This window comes from Haemorhous mexicanus, chromosome 10, assembly GCF_027477595.1.
Source record: "Haemorhous mexicanus isolate bHaeMex1 chromosome 10, bHaeMex1.pri, whole genome shotgun sequence".
Classification (NCBI taxonomy): Eukaryota; Metazoa; Chordata; class Aves; order Passeriformes; family Fringillidae; genus Haemorhous; species Haemorhous mexicanus.
This window is the reverse complement of record NC_082350.1, coordinates 11,626,933-11,645,122: the sequence shown is the minus strand read 5'-3', so window position 1 is coordinate 11,645,122 and position 18,190 is coordinate 11,626,933. Positions and strand designations below refer to the sequence as shown.

The 18,190-nt window shown below is 42.3% G+C and overlaps 1 protein-coding gene across 2 annotated transcripts in view; it reads left to right on the top strand.

The window, feature by feature from the left end:
- The first annotated feature begins 14,489 nt into the window (after positions 1 to 14,489).
- The window catches only part of DNER (delta/notch like EGF repeat containing), a 108,358-nt gene continuing 104,657 nt past the window's right edge, over positions 14,490 to 18,190 (top strand). For both annotated transcript variants that reach the window (XM_059855332.1, XM_059855331.1), the window contains exon 1: positions 14,490 to 14,840. In XM_059855332.1, coding sequence (XP_059711315.1) covers positions 14,598 to 14,840 — 243 coding nt within the window. In that variant the 5' untranslated portion in view covers positions 14,490 to 14,597. The remainder of the gene's footprint in view (positions 14,841 to 18,190) is intronic.

The following is an 18,190-nucleotide window of genomic DNA, read 5'->3' as shown; positions in this document are numbered from 1 at the left end:
CAGTGGGAAAATAAGTTGGTGCCTCTTAAAAAAGGAAGGAAAAAACAAGTACCTGTGGTGATGTGTTCTGGCTGTCATTTTGAGCGCAGAGTAAGGTTTTAGTTTGCCTGAAAAGTGAATGAAACCCTTTTGGGTGACACTTTTTTCCTACCAAGGGCAGCTTTTAGTATATTAGAAGAGCAGTCTGGCTTAAAAGGTAAAGGTAGTAAATTACAAATAAACTGAAGTCACATTTTGCATGATTGCAATACTGTCCTGCAAACAAATATATATATATCTAAGAGTAGTTCACAATGAGTGGAGGGGTGGTGCAAGATCTTAAGGATTTCTCCTTTTCAAGAATTTTGGATTAAGGGAAAAGCCCACTAAAATCAATCCATGGGTGTATGTGGTCATTATAGTACTGCACTGCTTTGTATACCTTTATAAGGTATAATAAAAGGTGCAGTCAAAAGTCTTATCTTTTAAAATGGATGCTTTTTTTAGCATGGTAAGTTGAACTGGTTTTTAGGTAACAGGACCACTTACTGTTTTGGATGAGTTTCATGTCCTTCTGTGTTAACAAGAGCAGCAAAAAAATAACAGATGAAAGGGCCATACAGGCACTGATAGCTCCTACTGAACTTGTGCAATATTGTTGTTGTTGTTAGATGTTGGCTTTTTACCAAAATATCTTGTTTAGGGAACACTTTAGCATCCTATCTGACATGAATTAGTTACGGTTGTTCTTCATGTTCTCTTGGAAGGTGCACAAGAATTAATTCCCATCATATGTGAAGTCCCCCATGCTCACTGCCAAACTTAATCAGATACTCAAATTTCCATATGCAGACTGCTTGCATAAGTGAATTGTCCAGATTCTTCCTTCTTTCCCCTCAACTGTGTGTTTTATGTTCTTCTATCTCCTTTCCCTTACCGGGCTGATGAGAAGGTGGGTGCCTGAGGGCAGAGACTGGTGTTCCAGGTGCTTGTAACAATTGTGCCCTCTCTTCTGGCCCCTGATGGAGGTAGGTCTGTCATCTGTGGAGTTTCTGGGCCTTGGCCCCTGTCTTCACATGAGTAGTGCCAGTTCCCGTGCTCTGAGCAGCCTGTACTCTGCAGAGGCAGGAAATAAGGGCCTACCTGACCTGAGAGAGAATGCCATGGTTTCAATATGAACGTGCCTCCCCCAAGGCAGAAGTTTGCTATAGCTAAAGCCGTTGGCAGCATGGAGAAAAATGAAAAGCCTTGCTGAAATGGATTCTGAAAATGCTGAAATTTGAAGAGGAGGTATAAACTGCTGATAGGTGAGCCTTTTCAGGGCTTGCCCTCTCTTTTGCCTCCTTTCCTTTCCTGGTCTCTTGATTGCTTGAACTGTAAAGCATCTGTGCTATGTGACCTCTTCCTGCGATCCTGCAGGAACTTCCCACCCTGTGTTCCCAGCATGGCATTTCTCTCCCGTTGTGTTGTGGTTTTAGCTTTTCTCAGGTGGGTGTAGGTGGTTGTCCTAAGAGTACGAGTGGTCACCCAGCCCAGTGCAGCAGGACAAGCTGCACAGGCAGTGCTTGATCAGAACCTTGGTGCTTGTTGGTACGGCAGATGGGGAACATTCCATCCTCTGCTGCTGTGGCTGACAGCAGACGGCTGAAGGAATGACTGATGCCTCTAGAGGAATACCATATTCTTGTCTCCTGGTACTGGAATGTGCCTGTATTGATCAGGTATGAAGTTGCTTTGGGGGCAGAGGGAGGAAAAGATCCTGGGTCTTTTTTGTGTGTATCTGGGACTAGTGACATCTTGGGCTGTAGGCAGAACTAAGCGGAGGGAGAATAGCTAAGACACATCCAGTATTTTCAAGACACTAGATTGAAGTTCCTGGTATCTGTGTCTAGTTTGGCAGCAGCTTCTGGAAAGCTGGTTCAAAGAGAAAAAAGAGGAGAACAAAATGCTACAGCAAGACACAAACTCAGAAACCCAAACTACCATAAAAGGTGTAACAGCTGACCTGAAAGCCCCTCTCCCACCCACCCTTCACAAAGGGGAGAGGAACTCCCAGTCCTGGGATATTTCCCCATAGGGAGAACACTGAGCAGGTCAAGCTGGAAGCAGGATGTTGGGGTAAAACAGCATGTGTACTGTGCCTTCGGTCTTGTCTGCCTCTGTCCTGTTTCCCCTCCCTCCCTCCCCTCACTTCAGGATTATGATTCCTAAACCCCCAAAAGAAGTAGATAAGCCTGGGGGAGAGTGTGGGACAGCAACCACCCTGCCCTCTTGCCTCAGAACAGGAGGAGGTATGGAAGGAGGAGGTTTCTCTTTGACAAATGTAAGCTTCCACACTGAAAGCCAAGGCAGGTTCTTGCTCTGGAAATATATGTAATGCAGTTTTCCCATCTCACAGCTATTTCCCGAATATTTTACTATTCCTTTAGCTGCTATCCAAGGTGTTCTAAGCTAAATATAGTCCTGGTCTGACTGCTGCTCGGCTGTTTTTTTGGACTTCTTGCATGCAGAAGCCTCTTTGGCAGGCAGGGTGATGCAAGCACTGATCCAGAAATAGTTAGCCAGTCTAAGAGGTGCCATTCTATTTCCTAGCCTCATCTTCCAGCCCTTTTTTACAGATTATTGCCTCAATGTATCAAAACTGTCAAGACATTGGCTAAACAGTGAAAATTTGCTAGCTGATTATTTTTTTCCCCCCCAATATTTCCCATATTCTGTGCTATGCTTCTCAAAAACAAAAAAATCTTAATGCCTTCCCTTTGTTATTTGGCATGCTTAATTTACTGGCAGTACTGATGTTACTAACCATTCAGAAAGGTTTCCCAAAGTTTTGATGTTTCTTGATAAAGGACCAGCTCTTGTTCTGGGGCACTAAAACTATAAATGCTATTCAAAAGGGGAAAAGTCATTTTAAAACTTAATCAAGCAGCAAAATTATTCTATCTTTAGTAGCACTGAGTTCTAAGAGTGGTAATTTCCAATTTATGGCCAGCAGTACTGGCACTTCTACTGGACCAGAAGTGGGAGGCAAAGGGAGAAACTGGCAAGAGAGCTGCTCTGCTGGAAAGGCCGAGCCCTGGTCAGCTTTGTGCCCTGGCAGCCAGGGAAGGCAGCAGCATCACACACTGCAGTGATGGGAGCACAGCTGGTGAATCAAGGGAAGGGATTATTTCCTTTGCTTCATATCCCAGAGGACAGATTCTGCAGGCCTCAGGTATTTTTTAAGACCCAAATGGATATGTGTTTGTTTTACTAAAACATACCACAATTCCAAAATGAGCTCTCTTTAGAATTTAAAGTCAGAGCTGTATGACAGCATCAAACTAAATTGATATGTATTTTAGCCTTGCACTGTTTGTGCTACATCAGTCCCATCAATTTAAACAAATTTAGTGGGAGAAATTTATATGCAGAGAGGTTTTCTAAATTTTCTGATAAAATAAGTGCAAAACACAAGGGTCTTAGTTTCAGCTGCAGATTATAGGTAATCTCCACATCAAAGCACTCCTTTTCAATTGGCTGAAAATTACAGGCTTTAATTACTTCTACTTTTCAAAATGGTTTAAATTCTCAAAACTTTTTCTGGCTTCCTCATCTGTTTTTAATATTGAATGAATTTCTTATCTGTGATGAGAAACTGTTATGACTCCATGTTCATCTCTGCCCCAGCAAGCACCTGGTCATTTCCAATTTCTTCTGGAGTAAGTAGTTAACATGATTTGACAGCACTTGTGGAGAGATGCCATAATTGCATAGAGAGGCGTTTCTAGAAAGAGCGGTTTTCACAGGTATTAGCAAAAAATAGCATCCTGAAAATGGAAAGATGGGAATTAGGAATGCAAAATGGACAAGATAGGAAAAAGTTCTACTTCTGTCCTGTATGTGGAGTTTGAAAAATGAGTACTGATAGGTGAGTGACCAGCAGTGCTGTCACTGGAGATGCTCAAGATGTTTATGGTCAGGTTACATCACTTTACTGTGTTAGTGCAAAAGTTTAGTGATACATACCTACAAAATACATTTTCTACCAAAAGCTCACTGTGCAGGTAACAGATTAATTAAGCCTTGATCCTAAGAAATGTATGGGCAAAGGAACAGAGTAAGATGCTGCTTAGGATCCTATACCCAATGTTGAGACCCTTGTACATTCCAGCTGTCAGTAATGTTTGATATTGTTGAAAGCTGTTGGCAGAATGCAACAGGAGGCCTGATTTTGACTTGGTATAGATCCTGCTGGTCTATGACAGGATAAACAGAAAAAGATAAATCCAGAAACTACCAATTAATTCAAATCAAGTAGGATTTCATTTTATGTATCGCTTATTTGGTGAGAGGCATTTATGGATCCACCAAGCAATCTTTGTTAATGAAGTTTCATAGAAAAACATTTGTCTGAAGAACAGCAGTGAAAAAGCAGAGATGGGAGTTATAGCTGTACAGGCAGCACATCATAGGAGGAACAAAGTGCTTTGTGCCCTAGCAAAGGTGACCCTGTAACTCAGCAGCCCCTGCCCTGCCCTAGCAGCACTGATCTCTCACACACCTCTTCCAAAAGTAAAAGCAGAAGTGATGTACAAGTTGCATTAGGTAGGCAGTCAAAGCTTTACAGCTCCTGAATTGTGGAAGTGCTGTTAGAACAGGGCCAGAGGCTGTGCAATGCCAGCTGTATATTGTGCAGCTATATGTCACTTTTATCTTCTCATATTCTTGTCGGTTTTGCTACATACATTATATGTTACAATTACTGTCCCTGCTCTTGCTTTCCTCTTTTTCTTCTCTCATGGTTTATTTTTCAGTAGTCTTGCACTAAAACACATTCAACTGCTTCCTTCATACTAGTAATTTAGAGGTTTTATCCTTCTGTGCTGAAGCAGACTATTTCTGACCAAACTGCAATCCTGATGTAATAGCACTGATGTCCAGATGTTTCATATCTGTTAAGTCCAAAATAAGGCTTTTAATCATTCTTCCAAAAGATTTACTTTTTTTTTTAGATACACCATCCCTGTCACCCTGGCTTCAAAAATAGATTCTTGCATCCACACTGAATCTGAATGCACTGATGCTTTGTGCAGGTCCTCTCCTATCCACTCACATCATTCAGTGATTGTACAGTGTCCATTACGTAACTGACATTTGTGGTTTTCTCTTTTTTTTGCTACTAAAGACAACGATGCTTATTCGCATTCAGGGGACAGATACAGACTGCAGCTTTGCCTGTGTTAATAGTCTCTTTTCTCCATGTATTTCTTAGCTCCCTTTCTTCCACCAAATTAAATATAAAGTTTTTGTCTTCCAGTGCTCTGAGAAGGAGCTGTTGTTCCCTCTCCTGTTCTTCACCTTGCATTTGAATGTGCAAGGTGACACCCTCACCTTGCACATTCAGGCAATTAAAAAAATCTTTAGAAAGCTTCTTTGTCATAATATTTGCCCCAGAAATTATCATGATAAATGACAATTGCTGTGGATGCTTGTGGCTTGTTGTGATGGTTGATATTATCTCATTATGCCCTTCATGATGGGTTGTTTTTCTGTGGTGCCTGATTTTGCCTCTTCTTGTGGTAAGAAGAGTGGAGAGGTGGTCATGTCCTTTCTATGCACGACATCAAGTAGAATGTGCTTACAAGAAGAGTGTTTCAGAACTGTTACCCAGTCTGGGAATGGAAGGAAAAAATTACCTGCTGCAACAGATTTACTTTTTAATCTTATGTGAGAAAAAGAGTTAAAATAATAAATTTAATAAAAATAATTTTACATTTAAATAATTCTCAAATGGAATTAGGCAGTTCCAGTTAGTTGTCAATATAGGCATTTATCAAAGATGATATATATTTTTCTCTTATTTCTTTTAGGAGGTCTATCTATTTGAGGAAATGCATCTTTTTCACACCTGAATTAATGTGAAGATTAGAATAATATAGTATATTATATAACAATGTCTTTTACACTTCATGCTATCATCATAGAGTTTTAGAAGATGTTAAGAAATCTAGACTATATTTTCTTTGTATTACACCATATCAGAAAATCAGCTTTCCAAAAGGTGAATCTGCACCTCTCATTCAATTTTTATAGTAAAATTAATCTCAGTTCAATGTAATCTTCTTATTTGGTCAGGGCTATTCATGAAATTTACTTAAAAGTTCAGGTTAAGCACTGCTCCACAGAGCTTGCCTCATTTTTCATTTGTTGGAGCTTTAAGTGCCTGTGTTTGCCCTGCAGAGGCTCAGGGATCAGGTACTCTCCATTTGCAGCTCTCCAGGCTGCACACAGCGTGGGGATGTGCCGTGCGGCTGCTTTTCTTGCTTTCCAGAAAGACTGAGTTACAGCAACTCTGCATGGAGCTGAAGCTGTTAAATGCATGACACAGACTATTTCTGCAATAAGCTTTTCTTTTTTCTTTTTTCTTTTTTTTTTTTGGGTAAGAAGAAGTACTTAATATCTTGCTCTTCAGTAAATTTGCAAATATCAGTAACTCAGTTCCTTCGGTTTTTATACGTGTACTTCTTTTTTCAGAACTGATGATTGCTAAGGAAAGGAGCAATTTTAAAATGATCCTGACACTGTCTTCAGCAAAACCAACCAGCCATCCTCCCAAAAGCCAAAGCCTCATTTCTTGAGCTCTACCTAATGCAGAATTGCCTGATAGAGCTCACCTGTAACTCTTGCACCCACCAGAAGTGCTAGATGTTGACAGAACCTGATATGTATCTTTGAGCTAGCATACCAAATTTTTATGACTTAGATTTCTCATTTCCTAAGCAAAAATAGGGACTTCAATCTGTGTACCTCTGCTGTGGAGAATCCTGTGAGCATATTCTTTGAGGTTAACAGATACACAAACACTTTAAATCAAAAAAACAAAAAGTGGTAAAGCTGAATGTGGAATGTAGATGAATGATTTTGCATTTGATTATCGAGTTGCTAAACTGTTTCAGAGCATCAACTTTATAGCCACTTAAAAATTAAGCAAGAAGTTTTTAAGAAAAAATAACAATGTGCTGTTGCTCTGTTTTTGCAGTAGACAGTGGGATGGGATTAATACTTGTCACTGCTGTATTGATACGAAAATGTCTGGGGTGTAGACATAGAGAGGAAAGTGAGCTATTTATTGGTTTTAGTATTGTAGATTTTGATAATTTTGTAGTAATTTCAGAAACATAAAATACTCCTATACAATTTATTAACCCAGAACTACAATGAAAGGAAGTCATTCCACTCATTAGTGTGTTATGTAGTGTCTGCCAGCCTGAAAATAAACCAAACCCAGGTTGGAATATTAAAGTCACTCTCTGTTTTTGATTTGAGGTTTGATACATCCTCCATTGCTTTCTGTCTGATGATGTAAAAGGCTGAATGATTTTAGTACTAAGGCACAGATTAGGAATCCTTATATTTTATGTTCCACACTCTGGCATTTCTTTCTGAAATGTACAAGGAAATTACAAGGAATTACAGTACAAGGAAAAACCCATGTAATTTTTGACCTATTCCCTATAAAATCTTTAAGGCCCACATAAGCTAAACATTCAACATGTTTCCTCAGAAACCAGTGACTGTTAGTGGGAGATAAATGCAAGTGCAGTGGTTACACAAGGAGAAATGGTGGAGATTCAACTTTTACTGCCATGATATGTCCATGCAAGTTATAGCACATTAGTCTTAATAAAGAGTGACCACAAAATGTTCAGCTCATGTAAAAGCATGTTTTAAATGACTTAATGTGGAATCACCTACAAAGTAAAAATGCTACATTAATTCTTTTTGTAGCATGTAGCTACTTAATCTGAGGGGAAAAAAGTAAAATGAGATCTGGTGACTGAAAACTAGAATAATTCAGATTAAAATTATGATTCCTGAGAAAATATACCTCGGTCTTCATCACTTGTTGTCTTCAAATAAAGACTGGATGCTGTAATTTATGCATATTTCTAGTCTGAATATAAAATAAATGAGAGGTTCTTTATGTGGGAGGCCTCATGAAAACTGGCCCAGAACTGTCTTACAACATTACCATTTTGTTTTGAAATGGTTTTAAGAAATAGTGGATAGAGTTTCTTACAGGCTGTCATTAACTCTGACTGTGGCCAATGTGGATTGCCAGCACACATCCACTGCCTCTGCAAACACCACTGAGACCTTGCATCTGTCCAGTCTACTTTTCCCTAAATTTGGGTTGATGTTAGGGCCATGCTGTGCACAGTGGCCCTCTTTTTCATGACAATGAAGTCACACTGGTTTCATTGTTTCCCCATAAACATATAATATTTATTCTATTTTTACAGAAATTAGAGCCTGGTTGTTTTCTCTAACAAGGTTCAGCATTGTGCAAAGCAGTAGTGCAGAGCTTTAGGATGAGTTTTCTACTTTACACAGCCTCTCTGTTAGGCAAGAATCCAGCTTGTTGGTTAAGTCTTTAAATTGTTTAGGACCTGAAGCTTGAGCTGTAAGATTGGGGTAAACCACTTCCTCACCTCAGAAGAGGGGTAAGTCATGACCAGCCCTGAATTACCTGGGACCCTGAACATCCAGCCTTTAAAGGAGTCAAGATATTTTGTGGATCCACATTTATTAAAATAGGTGCATGCACCACTTAATAAGAGCAAGTGCCAGGTGCTGCACTGGGTCAGGGCAAATGCTGGTATCAGTCCAGGCTGAGGGATGAAGGGATTGAGCGCAGCCCTGCTGAGAAGGACTCGGGTGTGCTGGTGTCTGAGGGGCTGGACACGACCCAGAGAGCCAACCAGGCCCTGGGCTGCACCCAGAGCCCCGTGGGCAGCAGGGCAGGGAGGGGGCTCAGCCCCTCTGCTCAGCTCTGGTGAGACCCACCTGGAGCACTGCATCCAGCTCTGGGCTCCCAGCACAGGAAGGATAGGGACCTGGTGGAGCAAGGTCAGAGCAGGTCACCAACTTCTGTTACAAGGAAAGGCTGAGAGAATTTGCTTTGTTCTGCCTGAAAAAGAGAAAGCTTTGGTGTCACCTAATTGTGGCAATCCAGTACCTGAAGGGAGCCCAGAAGAAAGGTAGAGAGGGATTTTTGACAAGAACATGTACGGACAGGACAAGGGGCAATGGATTCAAACTGAAAGAGAGCAGATTAAGATTAGATACTAGGCAGAAATTCTTCTCTGTGATGGTGGTGAGGCACAGAAACAGGTTGTCCAGAGCAGCTGTGCCTGTCCCATCCCCAGAAGTGTTCAAGGCCAGGCTGGAGCTCTGGTCTAGGGAAAGGTGTCCCTGCCCATGGCAGGGGTTGGGACAAAATGATCTTTAAGGTCCCTTCCCACCCAAACCATATTGTGACTCTGTGATCTCTTTTTGAGATAAATGCTAAAGGAGAGAGAGAAACTGAAAACACAACCCCAGACTGAGCCATAGTCTACTAATTTTAAAGTCATGTAAAAGAACAGATAACAAAAAAGTGATATTTTATTGTGAGTTTCAACTCTAGTGAGGTTGATATTACGGAGCAATAATAAATTGAAAGACTTCAAATGAATACCTGAAAAAGGTTTGAAAGAATAATTGCATGAAAGAAAAAATTGCAACACATAAATTCCATTTTGTATTTTCTGGGAAATTTTGTGCTGTAATTAAAGCAATAAAAACAGTTCTTTATTTGGGGTATATTTTACTGCTGGCTGCCCCTTGAGAATCTCAGGTACAATTGTTTTGTGTCTACCAACCAAACTAAAGCATCACCTTTTTGTTTACTGCTCAGGAAGAATAAAAAAAGAAGCATTAAGCCTTAAAATCTGTTAGTAAATTATCTTTTTGTTTGTTTGTTTGTTTGGGGTTTTTTTTTGAGGGGGAAAAAAGTGGTAGGGTCAGGTGTCTCTTGGCATTTTATTTTTCCTTTTTCTGGCTTCTAATGTGTAAGCTTTCCAGTCAAGCAGAACACAGATGTCACATCCTCTGCCATGCACACCTTGAAATTCATAGAAATAAAAAGTAATTTAATTGCTAGATATAAATATAGCTCTTCTTCAGGTATCCTGCTTCCTTGAAGTTCCTACGGTCAAATACTTTTTCTGATTGCTGCCATATAAGCACAACACTTGAATTAGTGAAACATCTCTATAAATTCTAGGATGAAGATTTAAGGTAATTCTGACATTAATTAATTCTGATCCTGTGCTTTGCACTTGCTAACTAAAAGTTATTGTCCATATGAATGATACCTTATGAATTATTTTCTTTATCTCTACTGAAGTTGTAGTTACATCAGATCATTATTTGAAAGTCGAGGTCACAGCTTAAGAATAGAGCAGAAGATTGTAAATGGCACACCCTATACATTCTAATTACTTTGTTGTATCTACATCATAGGATTCAAAGACCTTAAGCTGTAGCTGTATTAGTTGCCTCATCTGTTTTGTGAGAGACTTTTCCAACAAGTGAATTCAAACCTGGTATAAATATGCAGAATTCTACTCGATGCAGTTTGCTTAGAGGTAGGTCCAGATCAGTTTTTTCCTATGATAAATGTCTCATTTTATGATGTACAGTAATATTTGCTGTGGTGTCACACAAAATGGTGATAAAAAGCACTATGAGAGTATAAAAAACACATCTTGGCTGAAGAGTGCCTGTGTTCAAAGGATGTGTACAGCTTTTTGGTGAAAGGTGTGCTAGCCTTTGAGAAAATCTCTGTTAACCCTTAGAGAAAGAGCTTTCTTAGATATCTGAGAGTTGTTCTGTTTGTGAAATAACTATACTGTGTATATTTTATCTCATTGTTCCAAAAATAAATAAAACCCCCACGGGCTGATAAAAGTTCCTGTGAATCAGCAAACAGGTGAAGATGTGGGAAATGCTGCCACTCCTCACTTGCCTGCCACTGATAAAACACGTCATGAATTTTCACAGCACAGTGGCTTTGTGCTCCCTGATAGAAGAGTTTAACTTCTGCTCTATGGATTTTGTCTTAAAGCACAATTTATGACTCCCAAGAAGTTATAATTCCCACAATGAAGAATGTTTCTCCACCTGGGCTGGCAGCTCTTGATATTCCTTGTGTCAACACCTCCCTACTTGTTCCGCAGCTCCCCTGCCCAGCAGACATTAAATAACAACACGCACAGTGGCACACAAATCTGCAGGATTATCACCACTTCTTACTGCAAAGTTAGCAAACAGAAAGAAGAAAACATGCAATTTTCAAACAGCTTAATAAAGGGGAACAAGTTAAAATAAATATAAATGCAAGAGCTGGGTAGAAAAGCAGATAAATCCCCACACATTGTCAGGGAGCAAGGTATGTTCTAGTCTGTGCCAGGAGAGAAGAAAACCAGCAATTATTCAGGTGTACACAGAAATAAAGCAGTATTTCCCCCTCACCCAACTACAGCAGTAAATAACGTACTTTAAAAATTCTGTTCCTGTTCAGAGCCTTAAACTACCTTTCTCCTATGGTTAAAAACTGCCCTCACAAACCCAGGAAGGAGAGACAAAATAAGTTCCAATATGAAACACCTGAGCATGTTCCTTCCAAGGTGAGTATTCTGTGGGCTACTTACGTGTTTAAATTTGTAGTCCAGTATGTTGATAAACTGAAGTGTGGGTCATTCAAAGTTAAATTAATAGTTTCTATTCCAGTAAACTCTATGTGGTTGGAAAAAGAAAGTTAAAACCATGCTGCAAACATTTTAAATAAATACATTTAAAGCTTATGAAACACAATGTTTAACAGTAATAATTTCTGTGATTCCAGCAATTATTTTCAAGAGGATGTAGCTTTAATTTTGCCTGCTATTCAGAATGGGATTGGGAGGACAATGGGCATATTTTTTAAATTTAGCTTCAGTTGCATGAGTGGGGCCCCTCTGAAATTTCCAAAGTGACATTAAGATCCCAGTCCTTGTGCAATTTGGAAGTGGAATTCCTGAGATGCTGTAAAGCAGGCACAAGCTGAGGGAGGCATGATGAAAATGTTAGTTTGTCAATTTCAGCCTGACCCAAAACAAGCTACAAAAGAATCACAGTCCAGACACATACTATCCAGAAAAGGCTCAACACAGTAACTTTCTTATATAAATTAACTCCTATGCTAGTAAAGAAAAATGCAATAATTAATAGTTTTAAAGGAATTAATCAATATTTAGAAAATAGATCATAGTTGTCATGGGAGACATTTAAAGCATGTGGCTTTCTTTTAGCAGATATAACAGAGGGTTTTTTTGGATACTAAATATTTAATCAGAACAGATAAAAAAATCTCTGCAAAATCTCCTTCAAGCCACTAGAGGATGAGTGCTTCTCCATCAAAATAAATAGTTAAGCTGTAATGTAGCTTATCTAAGCCACACTAATAAGCTATTATGCTGGTAATACAATTCAAATCCTAGCAAGTGTAAATGAGGGAGACAGCTTGAATCCTTATTGACTACTAAGATTAGTAATTTGTTTATGGAAACCTGACTATAAAATTATTTAAAGTATGCACATTGGAACATTAATATGCATAAAAAGAAATAGCATTTCAAAAATGACTAATTAGGCAAGCATAATGTTTTCTGTTGTAAGGTTAAATATTTCCTTATGAAAATAATGTAAACATTGCTTATATATTCTGTAAAATGCTAAGAAAACTGTGATGAAGGTATGTACAATCTGACTCAGAGCACTGTGCTGTGTCCTGCTTGGTCGGCTGCATTGTTTGACCAGCTTATTTTTTAAGTTGTTATTTTCTGCAAACACCAGGCTACTCCACCAACAGAATTCATTGTCTAGTGTAGCTGTCAATCCTGAAGCCATATTTTCCAATGCTTATCTAAAATGTCTTACTCTCAAAAAACCTCAGATACAGACCAAAATCATCAAACCCTTTGGGGGGGTACAGGAACAACTGGAAAATAGGGTCACTATATAACTGACTGTTCAGCCATCCTCTTCGTTAGGAAGATCAGTCAGCAGCTGAACACAATTAGCAGGAGCCAGGAGCAGAGCTTGAGCAGAAAGATGGGTCAGGTTTGAGAGGAGAACACTTCTTCAGATTGGTTTTGATGATTTGTTCTATAAAATTTTTAGAGAACTGGCCAAAGCTTGTTATTAACAAGTATCTTCGACAGCCTGTGCAGAAAGGTGAAGTCCTATGAGACTGCAAAAGGACAAACCTTATTGAGAAGGAGGACAGAGAGAATTACAGCCCTGCTGCTCTAACAGCAAATCCCAGAGCAACCTGGGATATATACAAGTTATTTCAGAGCACTGGGAAGATAACAGGAAGACAAGCAGCAGCCTCTGTGGACTTAGCAAGAACAAATCCTGTCAAATGTAAATGGAGTCGGTTCGAGCGGAGCGGTCACCGCAGCGCCCGGGCCGCAGCCGGCGCGGAGGCAGCAGAGGGAGCCGGAGCGGCACCGAACGCGCTGCGAGGAGGGGAACGGGGCCGGGGGGTGGAGGAGCACGGAGAGCCCTGAGGAATTGGGCTGGGGGGGATGGAGGAGCACGGAGAGCCCTTAGGAATTGGGCTGGGGGGGATGGAGGAGTAGAGACAGGATGCAGGGACAGAATCTCGTGGTCAAGCTGCTTGAGATGCTGACGAATTTTCAGTTCAGTCAGCATCACCAGTTATTTCTGCTCGTGATAGAGCTTTCGGCCATACGTTAAGTGTGAAAGTTAACGAAAATTGTAGCCAGGAATCCTCCCGTACCCTGCGATAGGGATGCGAGTAGTCATTAGTTAGGAGAAATCCAAATACTTCGCTTTTGCAGAAGCAAATGAATAGAAGGACAAAGAACAGGGGTTATCTTTCTGCTCTCTGTTAGCTGATTTACAGATCTTGTACCTTAGTTCTAGTAAGAGGTAGTAGAAAAATCCCAAGAAGACTGGTAAGATAAAAATCGATTTAAAAAAATCAGCCATAGGTAACCTCACTCGAGAAAACATACAGGTTCTTTGCAGTATGAGAAATGATAGGATTAGTGTTTATGCTTTTCATCCGACCCTGCTTCGGTCTCAACAGAACTTAACTGTAATCATTAGCGAATTTCACTGGTGAAACAGTAAATAAGCAGCAAAGGGTGAGCTGATCTTACGCAGGAGTGTCCCCCCCAGCTGTTTGCCTAAGCTAGGGCAGCGCTGGGTCCCGCCGGGCTCCTCTGCCCCGTCACTGGCACCGGCCGCGGGGCAGGAGGCCCGGCAGCCCCGGAGTGCCCCTCGGGCATTCAGCACCGCGCTGTTCCCGTTTCACGCCAGCGGCCGGGGCGCAGCGCCGCTCCAGGCGCCCCGGCAGCTCGGCACAGCCCGGCCGCCGCCGCCCCGCCCGGGAGATGGGGTTGGTGCGCAGCGCCGCCCGCTCCGCCGGGGCTCAGCCGGGCCCGGCGGGTCGCTGCAGACCCAGCCCCGGGGCCGGCCCCGCTGGCCCGGCCCGGCCGCGCCCCCCTCAGCCCCAACCCCGCCGGGCCCGCGCGCTGCGGCCGGGCGGCGCCCCCTGGCGGTCACGCGGCGGCGCGGCAGCGGCTCCGCCCCGGCGCGGCCCCGCCCGCCCGTTGCCCGGGGAACGCGGGCCGGGAGCAGCAGGGCGGCCGCTGCCTCCATCCCTCTATCCCTCCCTTCCTTCCTTCCCTGCCGCCGCCAGCAGCGGTGCGGCGCCCGCACCCGCACGCCCCGCCGCCATGCCCCGAGCCGCCCCGCTCCTGCTGTTGCTGCTGCTGGCCCTGGCCGAGCGCCGCGCCTGCCTTCCCGCGCCGGCCAGCGCCGCGCCCCCCGGCCGGGACCCCTGCCTCAGCCAGCCCTGCCGCAACAACGGCACCTGCTCGCCGCTGCCGCCGCCCCGCCGCCTCCAGCTGATCCTGCCCCAGCCCCCGGTCGGCTACAGCTGCACCTGCCCCCCGGGGGTCACCGGCGACTCCTGCCAGGTAAGGGACTCGCCTCAGCGCCGCCCGCCCGCCGCGCGTCCTTGTGCCCGTCCCTGCCCTTGGGTGTCCCCGCGCTCTGCGGGGAGAGAGCGAATGTTCCCCCCCTCTACCGCCTCACCCCTTCCCCGTCCGCGGGCGGCTCTGCCCGCCTTGCCCCGCTCCGCATCCCGCCCTTCCCGCTGCCCTGCGCCGGCCCTGCCGCCCCGGCCGGTCCCGGTCCCTGGCGGGCGGTGTCGCGTCCCTCCCGCCCCTCTCGGCGGCTCCCCCCGCCGGTTCCGTTCCCGGCCGCCGCTGTCACCCGGGGCTGCGGTGGCCCCGGCGCTTCCCGGGCTTCCCGAGGGGCTGCCGGCCCTGCGGGCTGCGAGCCGCGCCGCGGGCTGGCTCCCGAGCCGGGAGCCACGACCAAGGGCGTCAGATGGAGCGGCTTGGGGCTCCGGGCTCGGTCGGGGCTCGGTCGGATGGGGCTGAGCTCAGCCGGTGCCTGCCAGGTTAATGTCAGTACTTCAGCCTCCCCAGACCTCGCAGGTTATTTAATACTGACTTACTGGAAGGTGAAAAGGATGGTCCTTGGAAGCAGAGGCTCTATTGCATTGAATGCTAGTCCTTAAATCGTGTCTCCAGTAGTCAATTTCATAGGCTAGGAGTGCTCGTTCCCACGTTTCGGGTGCCTTTTGAATTGAATTCTGAAAGATCAGAATGCTCAAAGTAGGGATAATGATCTAAAATACAGAGAAGCAGTAAGCAATATCTTTCTAATGTGCTTGGTCATATTGGGACCTAGTGTAATATAATATTTGAATTTAATTATTGTAACGTGAAATAGTACTTTTTTTTTTTTTTTCTTTTGTCTCTAGCATTAAGGATCTTTGTTATCACGTTAAGAAATTTACAGACACTCAGTTTTGTCTTATCTCCAGATAAGGAAAAGCAGGTGCAGGTACACAGAGGTTTGTTCCGTGCATGTGTATATGCTGGGATACTTTCTGTGACAGCGGTGTACAAAAGGCTCTGTGGATTGATGACCATTGCTTTGTCAGTGCTCTCGCTTGTACGTGCATTTGACATAGAAGAAAATGACTTCAAGTGACTTCAATCAGCGTTTTAGTCTTTATTTTCTTGTTCCTTCGTCGTGTAGTATCTGAACTATACCGCTGAATAGATGAAAGGGATAATGCGTTTACTGAAAACTTAATGTGTAGTGGAGTGTAAGAGTCATTGTAAAGCAGGAGCGCTATGCACAGAGTTCTCTGCTTCCCTTGAAATGCCTCAGCTGGTTCAATGTAACAATGCAAGTGGAAATATTTACACAAATGAGATTCTGTAAAATCGGAGAAATGAAAGTGGATTAAATAGATTTCTCTTTGGCTATTTTAGATCTTTCTTAGGAGTTTAGTGTTTCTGTCTCTACAAGGAGAGAAAGAGAGCGCTGTGTGTTTGGTTCTGCTCTTCGCTGTTAGACTTAAGTGTTGGAGATCGATGACTGAAAGATTAATGACCCTTTTGAAGACCTAGTAAAATGTAACACTTGCTGCCATCACACCTCCTGTGAAGTGTTGTGCCTGGGGATCTGGGTTTAATTGTTTTTCTAATAAAAGACATAGGCAATGTTTTCAGAGCAGTTATGCATTCTATTAACTAATAACAGGAGGCTCATGGTGTTACACATTTTGTTTCTTTTTATAAAACAGTGAGTAATGACCCCTGCAAGGAATACTGATAAAGAAATGAGTGCCACTTCTAGCTATCACATCAGCAGTTAAATTGTGGAGACCAGGTAGTTCTGGAAAGTTAATACAGGCAGGGTTTTTTAAAGGTGTAATATGAACACAGTACACCCAGCTTTGAGCTTTTGCTCATTTTATCAAAATAGGGAATAAATAAATGTTGTATAAATGCCTTCTTGTGTTGCTCTGTCATTCAGATACCTCAGAGCTTAACAGATGCCTAATAGCTTAAACTTCCACAAAGAAAGGTCATGTTTTCTAATTCAGTGACAGTAAATAACTATAATGATTTAAAAATAACTGTAAGGACTTTTTTCATGGGCCATTACAGGTTATGAGAAAACTATTGGCTGAATCAGGATGGTATCCCTGGGATATATCTAGATACAGGTTTTTGTCTTAATGGTGCAGTTGTTTCTGAACAGTTGGACCTCATAGAGGGAAACGCCAGGAAGGGAAGAAATAATAGGAATTACTGTCTTTAAATATTCAGACCATGGAAAGTAAGTTTGGATTTTTGGAGTTTATGATGGAGCTGGAGTTCTTTGGGAACACCAGCTTCCCTAAAAAGATAGAATTACTTTCATGTTGCTTCTTGTAGTGAAGGCAACATTTCAATGATTCTGCTCAGATGTGTCGAGATTTTAGAATGAAGACAAAATGTTCTCAATGTGCCTGTGAGTCAGCTGGGCATGCTGAAGTTGATAATGCAGAAAGATTGCTGAGAGTCAAACCTGGAGACTGCCCATCAATTTTACCTCTGAAGATTTTACTGTAACTGGTTTTGATGCATCTGTGGATGCTGGTGCTGGCCTGGGAAAAGATTAAAACTGACATCACATACACATGAGATTCTTCTAAAAGTCCAGAGCTTTCCTATCACCAAGTGATGTATTTTACTGGGGCAAGCCAATTCCATGATTTCACGTTATAATTGCTTTAGTAACTCATTATTTATTTAACAACAGAAATTACAGGTCCTTCTAGTACATCCATCCCATGAATTATGCATTTGTATATACCTCACATTATTTATAGTTTGAATATATTTTGCTTTGCAAACTTCAGGCTTTTTTTTTTTTTTTTTTTTTGTTATGGATTGTCTGCTCTCCCTTTGTGGGACATTGATCTAATTTGCCTCCATTTGTTTTCATGGCTCTGAATTTTTTTCCCCACTTCTCTTTACAATACTTCTAGTCTGTAAGGGAGGCATAGAATTACTGTGTTGAAGTATCTTCAACTTTGGTCTGAGCAAAGAAATCACATGTATTCCCAAGGAAATTGTACAAAAATTATAGTGAATACAACTGCCTTTTTTCTGTGGGAATTTGAAATTGGCCATTTCTCAGGTTTACACTGAGAGAATTTGATGAAATAAACTGAAATGAACAGATACTAAAGTTCCATTAACTTTATAATCCCTAAATTTTTATTTGTGTTTTACTTTTAAAAACAATCTTTATTTTTAAATGACTATGGTAATCACTACTCTGTTATGTTTAATGATGTATAGAACCAATAATATAGTTTTTCTTGACCCAGAAAGTTGTATGTAAAAATTAATTTGTGTTAGTGCCTCATAAAATAATTTTAGAGACATAAGGCACAAAGTAAGTAGTTAGGAAA